This window comes from Meleagris gallopavo, chromosome 12 (genome assembly GCF_000146605.3).
Source record: "Meleagris gallopavo isolate NT-WF06-2002-E0010 breed Aviagen turkey brand Nicholas breeding stock chromosome 12, Turkey_5.1, whole genome shotgun sequence".
NCBI lineage: Eukaryota > Metazoa > Chordata > Aves > Galliformes > Phasianidae > Meleagris > Meleagris gallopavo.
The window spans coordinates 17,311,225-17,331,218 of record NC_015022.2 but is presented as its reverse complement, the minus strand read 5'-3'; the positions used below and the strand labels follow the sequence as shown (position 1 = coordinate 17,331,218).

The following is a 19,994-nucleotide window of genomic DNA, read 5'->3' as shown; positions in this document are numbered from 1 at the left end:
CCTGCTGCACCCCCAGGCTTGGCACACCGCTTGCAGGCCCTCGCAGCCACCCGGACCGTGTGCTTCCTTTTCATCTTCTGGTTTAATTTGTGCTAAACCCGCGTTCTGGGGGTAAAACAGCTGTAGCTTTCCTTTCTTCAGAGGAGAGGGCGGATATGGAGCCATCCTGACAAAGCCAGGCAATATTGCAGCTGTGTTCCAGTAACTGTGGTCTTTTTCTCCCTCCTCTCAGTGAATCGCTGTTCTGTGCTGTGGTAGCTGAGAAGAACGGCTCATCATGCCGACGGTGGTGGTGATGGACGTGTCGCTCTCCATGACTCGGCCGGTGTCGGTGGAGGGCTCTGAGGAGTACCAGCGAAAGCACCTGGCAGTGCACGGCCTGACCATGCTGTTCGAGCACATGGCCACCAACTACAAGCTGGAGTTCACAGCTCTGGTGGTGTTCTCATCGCTCTGGGAGCTGATGGTGCCCTTCACCAGAGATTACAACACGCTGCAGGTAGGGTTTGTGGAACCTGAGAGCAATCAGTTGCCGATGTTGTTTCAGAATTACAGTAGAACAATGTGATTTCATACTGTCCTATCTACAGTGTCTTAATGGAGTGTTTTATCGTTGTTTGCTTTCACCTATCCTTAAATTAAAGATAAAATACTCACTACATTACAAGTTATACCTTTGCAGGTGTTGTCTCAAGTGTGGTTAATTAAGTTAAAAGTGGGGATGGAGAAAACCAGGAGAAGAGGGCTGCCTGAGGAAGCTTGTATATACAGCAGTGGTTCTGTGACTTTCGTGTTTTCCTCTGTACTTGTTGATTTACTCTTGATATAAGAGGCAGCAGACAGGAACATCTGAAATGTTTTTGAGTCAAGTGATTTGGTAGAGCGAAGATGCTTTTAACGGTATGTAGAAGGTGAAATGAGTGAAAAAGAGGAGAAAGTGATTTTAGGTCTGGAGGATGTGAGAGGCGGAAGGGAGACCATGGAAAGGAAAGAGCCTGAGAGGGACATTTCTTGTGAATGCTGTAAGGCACCAGATGTCTCTGAATCCACTCAAAATGATACATACCTGGTTACTGTGCATACTGTTAACAAGAAAGGGTACATCACTGCCACAAGGCAGCACGTTAGTTTTACAGCTGCACTCTTCTTACACTGTTGTGTTCAATGTGAAGTTTTCATTTTAAGAAGAAAAGCCTATTTATGGTTATAGAAACAGAATGGTGATATGAGTTTTGATTTCTGTTTCTCTCCGCTGCAGTGTTAAACAAGCTCTTTGTGGCCTGCTTTCTGGATCTCTTAGAAGTTAGAGTTGTTGCAACTCCTGGGAGGATTTATAGAGCTAGATTCCTTAGGGCTGTATGGTGAGGCCAGTACACTTTGTACTCTGAAGTGTCATGTCTTCATGGTCTCATTAATGAGGTCTTGTGCAGAAAAGAAATAAAGCTCGTTTTGTGAGATAAGGTGGTGGTTTGCATTGTGTTTGGAGTTTTTTCATCGTAATGTTCTTCCAGAATGCAAGCAGTTATTGTTCCTTAAATGTTGGAATAGAATTGGAAATAAATACTTTGTTAGACATTGCTTCAGTTTCCAACTGTCCTGTTTCTTTGATGCATTTTATTTTCTCCCTAAGACCTGTGTTCACAGTGATTAGTTCCTTCAAAGTCAGCCATCATAGTTCTCTCAAGATATTGTTCATTGTTTCTTTTATAACTGTGCAGGTCATATATAAGAACACAGCACTTTGTATTGTTTTGCAGTGCAGCTGTGTTACAAACCAAGGCAAAAATACTGACTTACCAGAGAACTGGGAATAACTTTTTTAGGTTTCCCGTTAGAGATATTTTACTCAGCAGTGACCAATCATTTGTTTGTCTGTACAGGAAGCCCTAAGTAATATGGATGATTATGACAAAACCTGTTTAGAGTCAGCACTACTTGGGGTTTGCAATATTGTCCAGCAGGAATGGGGTGCAGCAATTCCTTGCCAGGTATGACTTATTTTTCACTGTTTTTATTATCTCACATATTCTTTGTGTTTCCTGGAAGTTGAAGAAAGAAAATGCAATTTGAAAATTTGGAATACTCACACCACTCAGCTACTGGTACCACAGAAAGACAAAGAATTATTGTTCTGGATATATCTGAGATATTAACAGAAAGTAGTATTTATTATAACATTAAGCAGCAAAAATCCAGATAATTCTATGTCAAAGTGTGTTGCAGCAGAGAGAGAGAGAAGTGTCTGGGGACACTGTGTATCAATGGTGTTCTCTGTGTGTTATAAGATGTGGCCCCAGAGCCTTCTTTAGGAGGCTTGGCTTTTGATCTGGATGCAATCTTCTGTCCCAGGAGCCCTGGTCAGTTTGGAAGGAGTACAGTCACACATACAGTAACCTTTGTCTTTCTGTACCTGATGATTGCTAGGACTTGTAACAGTTCCAGATCTCAGGCAAGAGTATGGAGTACTGCTGACTGTGTTTTGATCTGTTCTCTCTCCCTGATGAGTCATTTTGGTGTGCATCTGCTCGCACGGTCCATCCAATCTTAGCAGTTCCCAGCATTCTGAATTTGCTGCCTCTGCTTTTAGCCCTCAATTTTCTGAATTTGCCATCTCTCGTGGCAAAATCTAGTGTTAGCCCCCAGTTTTCTGAGATGGTAAGAGCCTGTTGCTCTTTGGGTCAGGATTTAATTCAATTTAATTTTGCAGCTCAGTAGGCTGGGAACATCTCTCAATAGTCCTTTAGGAGAAAGAGGTGGAAGTTTATTGTCTAGGCAATACTTTGTAATATAACCAGGATAAAAGGCACCCTGGAGAAGCAGACATTCGATACAAAGAACTGGAACGATGTAACAGCCAAGCATGGATTAGTTCCCAGCAATTTCATCTCCTATTTGTGTCGTGTTTCATTGTACTGGAACTTCAGGTTATTGGGTGATGAAAGGCAGGGGGGAATGTACTGTGCAGAATTCTGTAACAGTAAAAAGCATTTCTGCTGAGCAGCAGATCAGATGGTGAGTAAAAATCTGGCTGTAACAGATACACACTTGTTTCAGTTGGATTTGATTTTCCTTATCTCTCAGCCAAAAAAAAAAATGCCTGCTGTTGCTGTACTGTTTTGAAAGAGGAGCTGTTCACTCCTCTGGAAACAACTGGGTCTCAGCTGAGTGTATATGGTTTTGTTACTTGGGGTCACCTGCTAGGGCAGATTTCTACAGGGAGTAACTGTAGACTTGCTGGGGAATGGAAGAAGGTGCGTTTTTGCCTTCTGCTACAAAATGTGAGTGTACTGCAGCTGTATTTGTTAGCAAAGAATTCAAGTAATACATACTATGTTTTGAATGGTTACTAAGGCCTGTAGTGGAACTTGGGCTGCCCTCCAGCTTCTGCAGACAATTGGTTGTGGTTGGCTTTACCTTCTGTCTGCAGGTAAACCTGAAGCTCCTGGGTCCACCAGCAGCAGGCTGCTTTTTGGCTGTATGGTGACTGTGCTTTTAGCTTACTCTTTAAAATGGCTATACTTGTGCAGACCCAGTGTGTTTCTAGCTATAGAATTTGAATTTTAGTACAACTTTAGCCTTAGTACAGTGAAGTGTGTGTTTGTAATGTGTGCGATTTAATTGCAGTGGTTACATCTATTACTTCTCATTTATGTACCTGGGAAGTTTACTCTCAGTTCTGTAGCAGAGGAATCGCAGGGTAAGTAGGGGTTTGCAGTATAGAAGTGCGTATTGCTAGGAAGGCTGCTGCAACGAGTCGATGTTTAGTTGCCCTCTACAGATAGAAGCACGTCCCTGCCTGAAAATGCTAATCTGGTCTCTCTCTTTCAAGGTTGTCCTTGTCACTGATGGCTGCCTGGGGATTGGCAGAGGCTCCCTGCGGCATTCTCTGGCTACTCACAACCAGCGAAGCGAAAGCAATCGATTTCCATTGCCTTTCCCTTTCCCTTCCAAGCTGTATGTCATGTGCATGGCAAACCTCGAAGAGGTGATGTCGTCAGCCTGTACCTTCTTTGTTATGCTGGTTAATTACTGTTCTTATCTGACCTAATAATTAGATTGGCACAAAGCACGCTTTGAAATTCTTGTGTTTAAAGCTTAGTTGATGTTCAGTATTTAACATAGTTATTTGGTAAAACTGAATGGTAGTATCTTTTTTGAAAGTTAGTTTTGCACTCATAAAGTTGCCTGTCTTTATTAATCATATCAGTGTCTTCCTGGAAAATATTATGTAGTTTCTATTTATCTATTTATGTTATTATCTGTACTTAATTTCCGATTAAATTCCTAAATAAATATGTTGCAGAGATGATCAACACTTAAAACAGCAGAATTGTTTGGAAATTTGAATAAGCAGAACTCGGAGTCTCCAGGAGAGAGTGCTCAAGCCAACTTCTGCTCATTTTGAGTGAATCTTTTGAAAATCTCTGTACTAGATTTAAAAATCTGCTATAGTTAGGATTCTGTTAAATACAAACGTTTAAAAGTAAACTCATATAGATTAAAGTTTCTTAACTTACATTTTATTAATAGCTTTGCTTTTACCTTGACAGCTACGCTTTTCTACTTAGGGATTCAATAGATATTTCATCTTCAGGGTCTCTGTCAAGATTGATCCTCTCTATTAAGCAATGGGTTGAAGTATTGTTTACACATCAGTTATTGGTACAATGTTTGAAGTAAATCTTCAACTGATAACTTGAGGTGCTTTCACAAGCATTCTCTAGAAACTCAAGGAGAAAGATTTATCTTTCCTCTCATAAACTGTATTGTCCTGAAAGGAGCTGGAGACTTAGAATTACCAATAAAAAGATGTGGTATTTAAGGCATTCCTGTGCTCTTGAAGACTGAGAGCTTCTGTGATTGTTAGTTGCTTGAACCTTGCTTTTGAAGCAGAACGTAATGAGATAAAGCAATGTATCTTGTGTTTCTGGTCAAAATACTGTATCTGCATGTAAACACAACATGAGGGCATTTCCTAGGAGGTAAAGAACATTGCTTTATGCAGAAAGGAGTAAGGTAACAACATTTTGCTGTGTTGTTTATATTCTCTGAAAACATGCTTGTTAAGAAAAGTCAGAGTAAAATGAATGAAAATAAAGCTTAACCAAAACATTTTGCTTTGTTTGTGCAGCTTCAGAGCACGGATTCCTTAGACTGCTTGGAACGGCTCATAGACCTAAACAATGGGGAAGGGCAGATTTTTACCATTGATGGCCCCCTTTGCCTGAAGAATGTACAGTCTATGTTTGGGTTAGTAGACAGTCTGCCTCTGTGAGATTTCCAGTAAAGAAAACAAATGTAACATAAAAAGGATGGATGATACCCGATGATCTCATTTTTTTTCCTTGTTCTAGAAAGCTGATAGACCTGGCTTATACGCCATTCCATGCTGTTCTCAAGTGTGGCCACTTAACATCTGATGTGCAAGTATTTCCCAGACCAGAACCTTTCATTATAGATGAGGAAATAGACCCCATTCCTAAAGCAATTAATACAGGTAAGAAAATTTTGTTTGCTTTTTAGTTAAATATATTTGATTTCAACCTTTTCACTATTTATCTTATCCTGTATGGTTACTGTTTCACCTGCTTTCTTTCTGCAAAGATCAATCACTGATGATACAGTTTCTTGGTATGTGTGGCACCAGACAATTCTGTGTTTGTCTGGCAGTGTGGTTCATGGATAACTGTGTGTTTGTGTTGGAAATTATGTGTGTCATGATATTATATATGGATACTTGTGTTTTACTATCCCTGTGAAGGTCAGAGTTCTGCTGTGCTGCCTTGGTCACTACTTGAGAAAGTTAGTGGTGTAAAAAGAAGTGGTGTTGAATTGGTTCTGAATACATTCAGCTGACTTAAACCTGTTGTCTCTCCACAGATCTAGAAATTGTTGGGTTTGTAGATATAGCTGACATTTCTAGCCCTCCTGTCTTATCCAGACACTTGGTACTGCCTATTGCACTTAACAGAGGTAAGCAAATTCTTGTACCGAAAACTGCTTTAAGCTTCCCCTCTAATGGCTGTGGTGGTTTTGTTGAGAAGGAAATGTTATGCTTTATGCCAAATGTCTCTAAGGACACGTTTACATGTTTGCATTAAGATCAAAACCTTGGACAGAAGATCTTTCCTTTTCTGAACAGTATGTTCTTGGGAAAAACCATCTGTACACAAAGCAGTGAATTAGTAGAGAGAACAGTGTCATTATACCATTGTTATGGGTAGAGAATATGAAACTTAAAGCTACAAATACTTATGGGTCATGAAGTATGTGGTGTGAGATGAATAATTAATACTGGCTTCTAAATGGTTCTTGGAATGATTTCTTGCTGTGAAAAATCTGATCTGAGTAATGTCTAGATTGCTCAGTTGTTCTTCAGCATTGCTGCTCGCTGAGTCGAAGTATATATGAATCTCTATAAACAACTTGTGCAGGCTTCGAGAACGATTGAGCATGTTTGTGGCTTGCAGCAACTCGTCTGCTAAGAAGGGCTTCCCAAGTTCTTTTATCAAGGTCTTGGAATGGAATTAAAAGAAACTGAGATTTCTTCTGATAAAGAACAGTGAAAGCACCAGATGTGCTTCCGTCTCTGCATTAGCACTCTTATCCTGCTAGGCCTTTCATTTTAAAAGATATTGACAGTTACATCATAGCTGTATTCAATTGCTGAAACACAGTAAGTTTCTCATAATGGCCACAAATTGTATAGGGAGAGGTGGACTTGAAATTCAGGATGCTTCAGAAGCAGCCGTGTTATTAATTGCCACTCTTGGTGCCTTTGCATTTCACTTCCAGTTTCTTCAGAGGTTTATTTGAAGAGTTATTTGTTAAATGTCAGAAGTTTTGTGATCAGAATGCAGTAGAATAATCATATAACATTATATTGTCACTTTGTCCCAACAGTTAGCAGCCATTTGTTCTAGAAAAGTGTTTATTGAAGGTTATGTTGTTGAATAGAGCTGTTTTTATTCAGTCTCATTCAGCTGAAGCAGAAGGGTTTGCCAGTCACTGCCACTTCTGGTTGCTCTTTTTTGCTCCTTTGTCTGGGATTACCTGCCCTCTCACGAAATGGATTGGGTAACTTAAATAAACAATCAAATAAAAACATGAATCTTGATTAATGCAGCTTATTTTGACTGGCACAAGCTGTGGAGTGATTGTATAAAGAGCTCTGTGAGTAGATCAGATGGCAGCTGCAGCCAGGTGGCTGGAAGGTTAGGGAGCACTAGTAGTCTCTTCAGTTTTTGCTGCTGTGATAAGCACTAGTGGTCGTGTTCAAAAAATGTGATATTACAATACCATGAGTTCTCAGAATAGCTTGGGCATGGGAACAGCAGCCTTTCCTAAGACAGGAAGCCACTTAAAAAGTATATTTGCAGAATGAAGCTTGGGTTAAAGGTTCTTCATGGTAGAGGATACGGGATGGTAGTGTTGTGGGAATAGAAGTACTGTGTTTGAATTTATGTTGTCCCTCTGTTTGCTTTCCTTCCCCAGAAGGTGATGAGGTGGGACCCGGCATCACAGATGACACCGAAGATGAGAATTCAGCTAATCAGATTGCTGGGAAAATTCCCAACTTCTGTGTTTTGTTACATGGGAGCCTGAAAGTGGAAGGCATGGTGGCTGTCGTCCAGTTGGGGTATGGAGCTGGATGTCTGCCTGAAAGATCTCTCTTACTTTGCTCATTTATGCTTCACCCTCTACAGAACTTGCATCACTAGGCAAAGCCAAGGATTTTTAACTGTAGAAGTGTTTCTGCCAGTATTAATTACAAATAGTGACTCTCCACACAGTGGAAGAAAGGCAAATTCTGTGTTAAGACAGTTGGAAAGTGTTCAGACTTTGGGATTTGCTCTTTTCAATAGGCCAGAATGGTATGGGATGCTCTATTCACAAGCTGATAGCAAGAAGAAATCAAACCTCATGATGTCACTCTTTGAACCTGGTCCTGAGCCCCTTCCATGGCTAGGGAAGATGGCGCAGCTTGGACCTATTTCAGGTACTGGTCACATTCATTGCAGTAACTTTGGAATTCAGCATTTTCTTGCATGAATGACCTTGCCAGATCTTATTCATGAAGTCTTTTTATTTCCTAGATGCGAAGGAAAATCCTTACGGAGATGATGACAATAAGAGTCCTTTCCCCTTGCAGCCCAAGAACAAGCGCAGTTATGCACAGAACGTTACTGTGTGGATTAAACCAAGTGGCCTCCAGGTACAGGTTTTGGACTGATGCTTTACTCTAATCAGCACTAGCTTTCTCAGCAGCAAAATGGAGTCTGTGTGTGTCTCATCCCACTTGATGTAATTGCTTTATTGCTTTCCTTTCATTTTTATAATAATTGCCTCTGTAAAATGCGATGATTAAAATGCAATCAGAAAGCATAGTTTGTTTAATGAAAGCTGCATCTGGCTTTGTTTATTGGATTTAGTATAATTACTGCTTGTTTCAGTCTTCGTGAGCTGAAGTCTCGTCAGTGGTCAGGATTATTTACCAATAAGTAGTTGTGGACATTTTTCTGCAGCTTACCCAACAGTTGACAAGATCTTTTCTTTCCTTTCTGCAGACTGATGTACAGAAGATCTTGAGAAATGCACGGAAACTCCCTGAAAAAACTCAGACTTTCTATAAAGTGAGTCTTCTTACAGGCCAGCCTGAATTTTTGATCCGTAGTGATAGTGGTGCGTCTGACCAAGGAGCACGTACTGTCATCTGTGGGGTGTTCATTCTGTGCAGGGTTTGAAGAGCTCTGCAGAAGCACACATTGTTCTGTAAAGGGACACCTTGGGTCCTTTTTATGGACTAGTTAAAGGGAGACAGGGAAGTCTGGTTTCCTGCCATTACATTTTTTGCCAGCCAGGGTGACAGATATGTCACGTTTACAGGTGACCCTCATGATCCCTGCTACTTTGATGGTGAACTTCAGTGCAGATTTTATGCTTTTGTCCAGAGTCACCCTCACCAGTTACTTTGATAGTGAACTTACGTGCAGATCTTATGCTTTTGTCCAGACAGAAATAAGCTGAGGGATCAAAGAGGAATAAGAACATGAGTGTCTATCTGAGCCTGAAAGTATATCCTACATTTTTTCTACAAGAGAAGCAGAGAAACAAAATTCCAGGCACTTTTGCCCATATCATAAAAATCCATAATCTAGGCTGTCGCCAGAGGTGATTGTTGTTCCTCTTGTAAGCAAAGTACTGAAGCAGTTTATTACTGTAGTCTCCAGAGACCTGAAGAACGAATACACTTCCTAAATGCACACAGGCAGCCATCGTAGTTTACAATGAAGAAAAATAGATATTATGTTTTTCTGGGCACTGTGGTTAGAGGCAGCAATCAGCGAGGTCCGAGTTGGAAGCCACTCCCAGCAGGGACACAAAACAAGCACACACAATAGCTGAATGCACAGAAAGGAGAAGTGAGGAATTTCTAGGAAGGGATGAAGGGAAAACTAGCTATTTGCCTGTGCTACTGTAATCCTCACCCCTGAAGCATGAGCAGCTAGGCATCTTGCAGCAGCTCCCCTTAACACAGGTTATTTTCCTCTAATTGAATAAGCTTGCATTTAAAAATAAGAAATATAAATACATATCTTTTTAAAGCCACCATGAGACTTTGTATAAAAGGAGTTTTTGTTCTTTGCAGGAACTTAACCGGTTGAGAAAGGCAGCTCTGGCCTTTGGCTTTTTGGACCTCTTGAAAGGTGTGGCAGACATGCTGGAGAGGGAGTGCACCCTGCTTCCTGACACGGCTCATCCTGACGCGGCGTTTCAGCTCACACACGCTGCTCAGCAGCTGAAAGTGGCAAGTACTGGGGCATCAGAATACACTGCCTATGATCATAACATTGCTCCTCTGCAGACAGACTTTCCCACTACTGGCACTGAACGAATGTGAAGTCTCCAATTTGGGAACTGCTCTAGATTAAGACTCATGTCACTCAAATTTTCTGGTCTTGTTTACTTTCTACGGCTTCTTTAATTACTGGAACTTCCTCTTATAACAGGGTTCTTCACTTGCATTAGTGCTCTCCAAATACATGTAGCTTGTCTGTGGTAGCTTCAGTCAGGCCTGGAAACTCTAGAAAGTGTTCCATAGCAAATGGTGTGTTGGATGATGGGTGGAAGTTGCATGTAAGGAGACAGAGAACATAGCATCACAGGCCTCAGACATTCTGTGGCTTTCAGCCTTTCCCAAATGTGGTTGATATAGAAATGAAATCAGTAGTAGAAGCCTCCTAAAAGGCAGCTACTGTTACTTTACAGATGGATTTGAGTAGTCCAGAGAAAACGTGAATCACTGCACAAGATCAGATACACAGCTAATTTCAAGGTGTTATCACTAATTGCTAGTCTGTATGACAATAATGTACATTACTGGCAGTGCAGTGCTTATGCTTGTGAAAGTAACTTAATCCTTTGAGACAAATTTTTATTTGTGTAATTTTAATAAAAAAGAATACTTCAGGAAGTTTGTTTTGTTCCATTCTCGTAGCAACTTTGCTGTGTGCAACCTTAGCACATGCCTAAAACATCGACTTGGTGAAGGTTAGACTCCATCTGCTTATCATGAGTTAAGTAATAGATTATACAGCTTACTGCATTCAGGGAAAAAGCAAACAACTGAACTGATGCAAAATCTGGCTGTAAATCTTTATTAATAGAAACACATTCTTTCTGAAGGACTAAAACTCAGTCATTTAAGATCCATTACAGTTCGTACTAGGTACCACAATTTCACTGAGAAACATCATGTATGAATACATACAGATTTTATAACAGAAGTTTAAATGCCCAGTAAAGAAATTAAAATTGTGAAAGGGATCCTTGCTGTTCCAAGCCAGCTAATTCAGTCCTTCGGTGTACTTCAAACATACATACAGTGTGTACTGTAGTGAAATAGTGTGTAAGTAATGCTCAGCTCTTGAGAAAGTTACCTGCACTCTTCTCTGCAAGTGAGCCTCATGTATCTCTAAAGAGAAGTTTGCATCATGCCTCTTGTTGACAAAACACAATTGTGAAATGCAGTGTGGAGCTTGTATCAGTTTTTTGTTACAGTCTCTTTATAACACTATTTTCCTTCCTTTACAGTAATAATCACTGGGTCCATGTCATAAATAGTAAGCTGTTTGTTAACTTTAAGTATAGAAAATAACTTCCAGGAGGATTCATATCATTTCACAGTAGAAAAAGATAACACAAGTAGTAAGATGACACTTCCGCTAATCTCAGCTTTGGTGCCTTATCTGGATTGCTGGTATTGCTCGCAGTATCCTGGGGGCAGCAGCAGCTGTGAAGCAGCTTGTTTATAACCATAATTTTTCTAAACTAGATTAAAGGGACCGGAGGAGTCGAGAATCAACTACAGGAGGCTAGGTGTGAGGAAGGGCACATAGAAATGAAGTCAACTGAAACAGAAGTTTTCAGGTGAGAGAGTACACGACCTGGGATGTGAAGGGGACAGTCCTTGTTTAAAGCAAATACAGAGGAAAGGGTCCCTTCAAACCCTAGGTGGGATCTCCCTTACTGAGATATATGGCATGAAAATAATAGATTATTTGTTCAACCCATCACTCCATCCCATCAGGGAACAGCCAAGAAGGCATATACACAAATTTAAATGTGCAGCTGATAAAATGAAGTAGAAAGACATTCTTGATTGCTTCTCCAAGGCTATAAGGGAGCCACAGCCCTGGTAGGAACTATCAGAGGAGTTCAGTCTCCCAGAGCAGCTCCAGATTTTTACTGGAATGGGATGGAGTTCTTCTGGGGTTCACATGCTAGGAGAAAGCTGGTACCTGTATTTTCTTGTCTCCTTATATTTCAGTGCTGACATTATCAATCAGAAAAGCATTTCTGTCCATGGGACACAGCGGCAGCTTCCTTTCCCTACTGATGCTACAGGTATATGGGTGTTGGTACGGTCCACAAGATGCTTCTATTCTGTTAAGACTAACCTAGAAACAGACTAAACTGGTATGGTAGCACTTCGTTTGATGTCAGCTACTTACAGTTTTAATTCTGCAACATCAGTATGCTGCCTAAGAAAAGGGGGTGTGGGTGCTGAGGAAGTTTACCCCAACCGTTAATAACACCCAAAGAGTGACATCAGGCTGTGCTTCTCTTACTGTCAGGATGCACCCCAGGAACAGCATGGGCCAGCTAATGGTATGTCCCAACATCAGAAGTCCTATCTGCATGCAATACCGAAAGAGCAAATATCCAATTAAAATATAAACACTATTTCTATTTAGTGCTGCTCCACCGTTTATAAGCATATTATATGCAGATAATAGGATTTCTCCCTAATACAGTAGTTGATAGGATACAAGTTTAAATGCAGCTGTTCAGTGGTAAATGTCATACATGCATTTGATTGAAAGGGAACAAAATAGAGCATATGGGAATGTTACCTGAATTCACATGAATCTAGGATGATCATGTAATCTTACAAAATTCTTTACAGTGGATAAAACTGTATGAATGAGAGGCTTATCTTGTCATTGAGATAAGTTAGATAAGAAAGCACTGAAGTCCTCCTTTACTTCATCTTTCTCTTCTTTGGTCCGAGGTGCTGTTTCCTTTGCTTGTAGAGATATCGGAAGTTTACAAATAACCCTGAAAAAGAATGAAGTGTTTACATAGGACACTTCTGCATCACTTTCAAGCTAGATGGCTGCACCAAATTAAACAAAAAAAACCCACAGTAGTTTAATAGTTTAATGAAGGCTAGTGCTAGTGTTTTCTTGTGGGGTTAGGTGGGTTTGTCACTTAAAAATCTGTGCAGAACTGGGAAAGGATCAAACAAGTGTTTCAGTCAGTCTCAGGTGAAGGTGTTCTTTAAGCAAGGTCTGCAAGGGGGGGACCTAACGAAAGTTCAGCTTAACGTTACAGATGAGAGTCAACCTCCCTGACTCCAGTGATTTCTGAATTCGTAGACATACTGGCTGCATATACTACAAAGTTATCTTATGTTTAGGAAATATAACAAATAAACCAGGTATGTGAAACAATATTCTTTTTAAATACACTACTACTTGGACAGCCTTCCATAATTGTTTCCTACAAAAATATGTCATGTTATAATGCAGTTTAGTTAAATATTTTCTTAAATTTGGTAGTATGTTTAGAGTTCCGCTAAATTATTCTGAAGCTCAAACAATGTAAAAGGCTGAAATTAAGCGTACTGAGATTACAAATATATGTAAAAGTTACACTTTTAACTCAAATGAACTGTAGATAATGCAGCTAACTTGTTAATAAGGACTTCTCCTTAGGGGCAAGCCAGTGCTAATTGTAGCTGTGTTCCTTTCTCTCTGACAAGTATGTAAGTGAGCAATGAGGATGGCACTGAGCCTTGAGTAAGTTTGTGTTGTCAAGATCTCTGAGACATGGGAATTTATCTTTCTTAGGAAAAATATACTTAATCAGAGGAAGCTGCCCTTTCATTTTCAACAGTGAGAAATACAGTTAAATATCTTACCCAAAAACAAGGCTATAAGATACATCTGAAGCAAGAATGAAAACTGGATTGTGACATTCAGTGGATTTGGCAGTCCCAGACTAAATTTTCCTGTTTCACTGAAGATGGGAATGGATTGAATGAGACAGACAGCTGAAAGCAGAAAACCATGGTTATCAGACACAGGTAAAATGTTCATTATTTTACTTGTTAACATTTGAATCAAACCTATTTAAGGAATGTAGTATAATGGTACGCAGCTCCATCAGGCAGTAGAGCAGTTTAGTTACAAAAGTCTAAGCATGGTAAACTTGCCTGGCAAGACACTGTTCTTGTACACAACCATGTAGCCCGCGGGGGCTGTGCCAGCAGTGGTTACCATGTTGCAATAGCCCCAGAAAGGAAAGAGGCATGGTTTCTCCTCTACTAGGAATTAAGCAACCTACAGCCTACTCCTGGCTCACAGAAGCAAGCTCTGACAGGTATGATTACAACACATTTCTTGAATCTAGATGCTGAGCAGACAGGCATTTTAAAAATTCAGATGTTAAGACAGAAGAGTTCACCATAAAGTCCTCTCCCTGGGCTTCAAAGCTGAAGGGGAGCACAGCCCCACTGGGAAAGCACTATGCTTGTCTCAGAACAGGTTAGGATGCTTTTATAGGAAGAACTGGTTCCTGCCTGTTCTGTGCCAGTGATTTACAAGATAACTGCAAGGTCTCTTGTGCTGGTGCAAACCCCAGCACAACTGACCAAGCAGATGTAGCAGACAAGAGCAAAAACAGCACTTCAGCAAAGGGAAGTGAATGTTGTCTTCCTGTAATGCCTGCATGGTCTGCAGTGCAGTTGGTCACTTTGTTCCTCTAGCCTTTTGTTGCCTTTACTTTCCTCTCCAGTGCCCAAAACGATGACTTCTATTCACATCAAATTCAAGAAGTGTTTGCTTCAGTAAGGAAGATAGAAATTCTTATATCTGGTTCAGCTCAAAGCACACATCTACTTATCAGCTGAGCTGTTCTATTAGTCTTTAGTCCAGCAGCCAAGCCAAAAATGGAATTATTTGCCCAGAATTAACTTCATTTATTAAACTTTTTTGGGCATACCTTCTGCCAAGCCGCCTAGAGGGTACAGAGGGATCCAGCTGGTGTAACGGAGCCAAGTTAGAGGTTTCCATTCTATACCCATGCATGAAAGCATGTAATAGGGATACCTGAAGCCAATTAAGTGTGAAAAGAAACAGATATTGTTTAAAATAGAAGCTGCTACCAGAATTAAGTTTGCATATATCTGCAGTATAGAAAAGTCAACATAACTCCCAAGTGACACAAAAATAATCAAAAACCGTTCTTCTGGCTCTTGATGCACTCACCCTTATTTGGCAATTTACATAATTAATGCTCTTATTCTGATCATTTGGATGAATTTAACTGCCTGACTTGTTGAATATTTCAAAATATTTTCTTTGGAAAAGAGAAATAGAGCACAGTGCACCTCATTTAATCATGGTCTAAGCATACTTCAACTAGACGGCCGAGTTTTCCAAGAGAAAGCCACGTGTTTTTTCAGAGCAGCATTACCTTTTAGACTCCCATATTGTCCCAGCTTTTGGCTGTGACACCCAGTGTCTAAAGGGGTTTTACTCCCTAGGGCCAATTTCTGTGCCAGTCTTCCAAAAGGTACAAAGATCAAAATCTTTGTTAAAGGTTCTTGGAAGCAACCCCACTGTTCTGCACACACCCATTTAAAGAAAAATCCCACAGACCTGAACAGCTCAATGATGCTCCAGAAATAAAACAAGAAGAACACCACAGCTCTGCTCTGCATTTCCTCTAAGCTTCCAAGGACAACAAACAAAATAAAGTTTCTTCCAAATACCTGTTTAAGGAAAACAAATTATGGAACACTCACACTCTTTAACAAAAGAGCAATTCCTTGCTTTCAAAACCATGCAGATTATCTACTTTTCCAGTGCAAAACAGTTCTGTGCTTGGCATTTAATTATGCAGCTGAGCAGTCACATCTGATTTTTAAGCACACCTTTCTCTTCTAGGTCCAATGCAAGGGACCTCGTCTTAAATCATTTAACCTCACTTCTGTTCACAACAACCACAACCAGGATATAAAAGGGGAATCAAATCAAAATCATTTTCTTTTTGTTAGCTGATTCTTTCTTTTGTTGTTCCAAATTATCATACTTAATTGACAGAAGAAGACAGCCTCCCACATCAGAGTATGGGAAGCCTGGATATCTGCCACTTGAATAACAGATTCTCTAGTTCAGTGACAGTAAGATTATATTGCTTAGAAGTAAAATACACATTTACTTCAAACATGGGAGGAGCAAGAAGTACCTTAAAATACTACCTGTATTACAGCAGGAATCAGTGGTGATCTGACTAGTCCTATTAGTGAATTCAGGATTTCCATTAATGCCAGGGTCTGACAAAAGTACATCATGTCAGCAATAGTGTGAAATGTGTCATAGAAAGAATCTGTAAGACACAGGAAACTGTCTTAAGGACAAACAGCTCTTCATATGCAGGAAGCATAGCTTTTGACACCTCAGCAGAACGAATTATTTTCACTTCAAAACCAAAAGAATTCTGCCCAGCTTATTTTCAAAATTACCGAGATGGTAGTAAGCAAGAAGTTTTCTTCCATCTGATTTCTTTAGATGTAATCTTGGTGGAGTACAAGCATCATTCATTAGAATACACACCTGTCATTTCAAGAAAAGAGTATTATCCTATCCTTGAAAATGTGATGGCTTTCATTGTGCACTCTGGTGATAGATTTACTACTTTATTTCCTAGGTATGTCTTCCTTTAGACTTTGATATTTAAAAAGTATTAAAAACAACACCCTGAAATGTGATAAAGTAGTGCTTATTACTTGCCTTTTCCTAAGATGAACAGTCGTACTGTCATGTTCACAAAAATCCAAGAGAATCCCAAAAACTGTACAAGATTATACATTATTAAGTATCCTTTCTTCAGGTGTTTGAAAGCTGAAATCAATAATAAATGCATCAGATGAGCAGACTACAATGCAAACACACTCCTGCAAACCAAGCTTTCTGCGAAAATACAGCTTACAAAAAGGGAAACTATTGATTGTGGCAAAAGAGTAGCTGTGTGCTTTGTGAGTTCTGCCTGCTTTTATCATCTGCTAGTAGAGAATTCTTGTTAGTCAGATTTTTAAACTCCTTAGGAACTGCAGGCAATTTTTATTGAATTTCTAAATTGCTCATAATACAAGGATCCTCCAGCATACACCAAGCCACTCAAAATTGCTCCATGAAATCACAAATGTGAGCAACAGAAGCTTTCTGAGCCCCCATCTCCCACACTAAAAAGGTACAGTTACTTACGGTCTTTTGGGACTCTGGATTCTATTTTCATTTTGTTAATCTTTTCTTCTTCCTTAAGATGAAGGATAAGGTTTTAGCGGGCGTTACTGTAATTAGCAACTGATTTGTTAACTACCCTACTGCAAAGCTAGTAGGTTTAAAACTCAGTTAAGCAGCCAATTGTTAGAAGGCTTAAATGTTCACCTGCATAAAACAGCACATTTCTCATCCACAATTAATGGTAAATGTAAAAGGTAGAGGGTGTTAACTGGCTATACAGCCCTTCACTGTAGTATGTGGTGCTCTAACAGTTAGGTGCTTTTGCTGAAAAAGCCAGCTGATTTTTGTGTTCACAATTATTACTGTTTCTTAGAACTGTTCCCTAAAATGTTTCACAGCCCACAGGAGAACTGAAGGGAACTGATTACATCCAGTCCAGGCTCCTCCTGCCCGTCACAGCTGCTTCTGTTGTTGCAGCAGCTCTTTTGCCTCTGCACTAACCTCAGTGGCTTGGAGGAGAATAGGACAGCATTTGTTTTAAACCAGTTAAGCAGAAATGTAGTCTGTTCTGTTAAAGTGCTTTCCAAGATGGGCTTTCACCTCCCTGCTGTATTAAGCTGCTTGAACTTACCATATGGTGGGAATGCACAGTCAGAGCCAGCCCTGCAGCTCAGGAAACAGTACTGTGGCAGTACCCGTGGAAACAAGTTCCTGCTTTCTAGACAAGCAACGTCAGGACTGGTGTCTCTGACATTAATCTGACCCTCATATGGATCACACAGGACTGCTAGGGTGTAAGGCAAGAAGTTCAAGCCTTCAGCTGCAGGCATCAGCCAGCACAGAGCTAATCCTTGCTTTGTAACTGGCAGCACAAACCCTCGGAGCCCACAGGACTGACCTTCTCCTTCAGTTCCATTTCAGCATCTGATTCATCTAACCAGCGATCGAAGTCCGGAGCGAGGAAGAGCGGGCGTTTCTCTTGCTTGGTGAGCCTCTCCCACCAGTTACTCTCCTTTTTCTGCACAGTGATGTTGAGCTGCCTTTGAGTCACCCTGCACACGGGCTGGGGGCAGACAAGAGTACACATCAACAAGAGCCCTAAGCATCGAGCTCTGAGGCTGATACCTGAGCTCCCCACCAACAAAGCAGAGGTGACATAGATTGCTGCAGCACAGGCATCTCCCTGCTGCCCAAGACACACCATGGAACTTGTGATTTGATGACCAACTGGAAGGCCTGCCTGCACTGCACAGCACTATCCTACCACAGACAGTCAGCACAGCCCCTGGCGCTAGCAATCCCACATAAAACCTACAGACCATGGCTTTAGGCATTCTTGTGTTTCATACTGTGAGCCACCCACTTCCTTTAGCCAGTGGTAAAAATAATGCTAACGTCAGTCACAGGTACGTCTCCAAAACAGGGAATCCCACACGAAACCTGCTCTGGTGAGAGAAAGAGCCGTGAGCTGCATTTGTAACTGCATGTTCCCCCAGCACTCCTCTCTGTCAAGGCTGGCTCTGAGCTCCTAGGACATCTGAAGGCTGCAGCTGTAATTTACAGCTGCTACTGGCACAGGCTCTGTCCCTCACTGATGGCCACCCTTCGGCCTCCTCCTTGCCAAAGCAGCAGAGCCAAACCATGGATCCCGGAGCGACTGCAGGAGTAAGCAGCACAAATCCTCTGCTGGGAGCAGAGCCTGGAGTTCTTCCATGCCCTGGAGGGTTTTGAGAAATGAAGCCAGACTTCACAGCCACCTACAAGAGTTTGCTCTTCCAGCCAAGCTCTCTCCTATTGAACTACAACAGCAATTAAAACAATGTTTTGCAATAGGACCTGCAATGTGTCAGTACTGGCAACCCAAGGAATTCGTACAAACCGGAAACACCAGTTCTCATGAATTTATTTTGCTGGGCTGTAAAGGCAGCCACTCTGACACTTGGTACCGTGGTGTTCCTCCTCCTCTCCAAGGCATAGCTGCACCAGACAAACTATTGCAAGCATCTCCCACTATCTTGCTGCTTTAAATCCCTATAAAAACTGTAACTACTGTATAGCAGCTATGGTAAATTTAAGGTCCTGTTTCTATCGAGGCTCCCCCAGTGAGATGATCTGAGTTAAGGCAGGATGGTGGCTGAGCACAGCAACCCAGGACTGCTATGGGTTGCAATCAGTCACCAGGAAAACCTAACAGCACATCGTGGACTTCATGCACAGCCATTCTCTTCTCATGTTTCTCAAACAAACAAGCAAACCCAAAAACTTTTTCTCTGCAGAAGTTAGAAGAAGAAGAAGTACCTACTTTAGGCTCGACTGGCTCTAGGAACTCGATCTGAAACTCGTAGATGTTGTCCCCTTTGGCACCATGACCCTGAGCTAAAAAAACAAGAGCAGACAATCAGCACAAAGTGCCTAACGAGTCCCACACACCTTTAAAGTACATCTGACACACAGGAATATTCAGTGTTGTTTTTACAGTGCTTCCCCTGCCCCACCAGGAGGAAAGATCACGGAATCACAGAACATCCCATGCTGGAAGGGATCCCAAAGACGAAACCCCCCAAGGCGTGGAGCTGCAGGAACCAAGGGAGCCACAGCTCTGCTGGGAGTCCGCACTGCCTGCTCGTGCCCGACGGAACCCGGCTGGGAAACCGCCGCTGGGAGCAGCGCTGCGGGCAGAGCTGAGTTTCCTTTCCGTCCGCACGCCGATCCCAGGCAGACACGTGTGGCCTATCGGGTGCCCGCCGCTGGCTCGCCAAGGAGGTGGCATCCACCGGGACAGAGGGAAAACGACCACAGAAATGACCAACCCGCACTGAAGGCAGCACCCCGACGTGCTCAGCAGCGAACCGAGCGTGCTGCCGGGCCGGGCCTTTTACCGAAGGAGCTGCTTTACCTTCCAAATGGGGCCGCGATAACGCGCACAGACGGGGCTTTGTGGGCTCGGCAGACGGACAGAAGGACACGGAAACGAACCCCACATGTAAATGCGGGGCGCAACGCTTTGCCTACGAGACAAGACACGGCCCGCAGCGGCCACAGCCCTACCTCGGAACCGCAGCACGTCGTCGGCGATGCTGACCTCCGGGTTCTGCAAAGGGACGAGTTCTGTTAGAGCCCGCACTACCGGCACTTCCGCCACAGCCCTCGGTGGGCCCTAACACGGCGCAGCGGAACCCC

The 19,994-nt window shown here is 41.8% G+C and overlaps 2 protein-coding genes across 2 annotated transcripts in view; one reads left to right on the top strand and one right to left on the bottom strand.

The window, feature by feature from the left end:
• The first annotated feature begins 25 nt into the window (after nucleotides 1-25).
• On the top strand, nucleotides 26-10,474 carry INTS14 (integrator complex subunit 14). The gene is made up of 11 exons (XM_003209585.4): nucleotides 26-499; nucleotides 1,881-1,988; nucleotides 3,830-3,985; nucleotides 5,132-5,250; nucleotides 5,355-5,497; nucleotides 5,881-5,973; nucleotides 7,495-7,639; nucleotides 7,866-7,999; nucleotides 8,097-8,215; nucleotides 8,568-8,633; nucleotides 9,650-10,474. Exons 1-11 carry the CDS (start codon nucleotides 278-280, stop codon nucleotides 9,899-9,901), a joined length of 1,557 nt encoding a protein of 518 aa, XP_003209633.1. The 5' UTR covers nucleotides 26-277; the 3' UTR covers nucleotides 9,902-10,474.
• Nucleotides 10,475-10,642: 168 nt separating this feature from the next.
• HACD3 (3-hydroxyacyl-CoA dehydratase 3) overlaps nucleotides 10,643-19,994 on the bottom strand; it is a 15,141-nt gene continuing 5,789 nt past the window's right edge. Inside the window, exons 2-11 of the mRNA XM_003209568.3 lie at nucleotides 19,863-19,971; nucleotides 19,117-19,190; nucleotides 17,713-17,877; nucleotides 16,836-16,887; nucleotides 16,362-16,472; nucleotides 15,830-15,957; nucleotides 15,228-15,340; nucleotides 14,569-14,675; nucleotides 13,487-13,618; nucleotides 10,643-12,621 (exon numbers count right to left, since the gene is read on the bottom strand). Coding sequence (XP_003209616.1) covers nucleotides 12,545-12,621; nucleotides 13,487-13,618; nucleotides 14,569-14,675; nucleotides 15,228-15,340; nucleotides 15,830-15,957; nucleotides 16,362-16,472; nucleotides 16,836-16,887; nucleotides 17,713-17,877; nucleotides 19,117-19,190; nucleotides 19,863-19,971 — 1,068 coding nt within the window. The 3' untranslated portion in view covers nucleotides 10,643-12,544. The remainder of the gene's footprint in view (nucleotides 12,622-13,486; nucleotides 13,619-14,568; nucleotides 14,676-15,227; nucleotides 15,341-15,829; nucleotides 15,958-16,361; nucleotides 16,473-16,835; nucleotides 16,888-17,712; nucleotides 17,878-19,116; nucleotides 19,191-19,862; nucleotides 19,972-19,994) is intronic.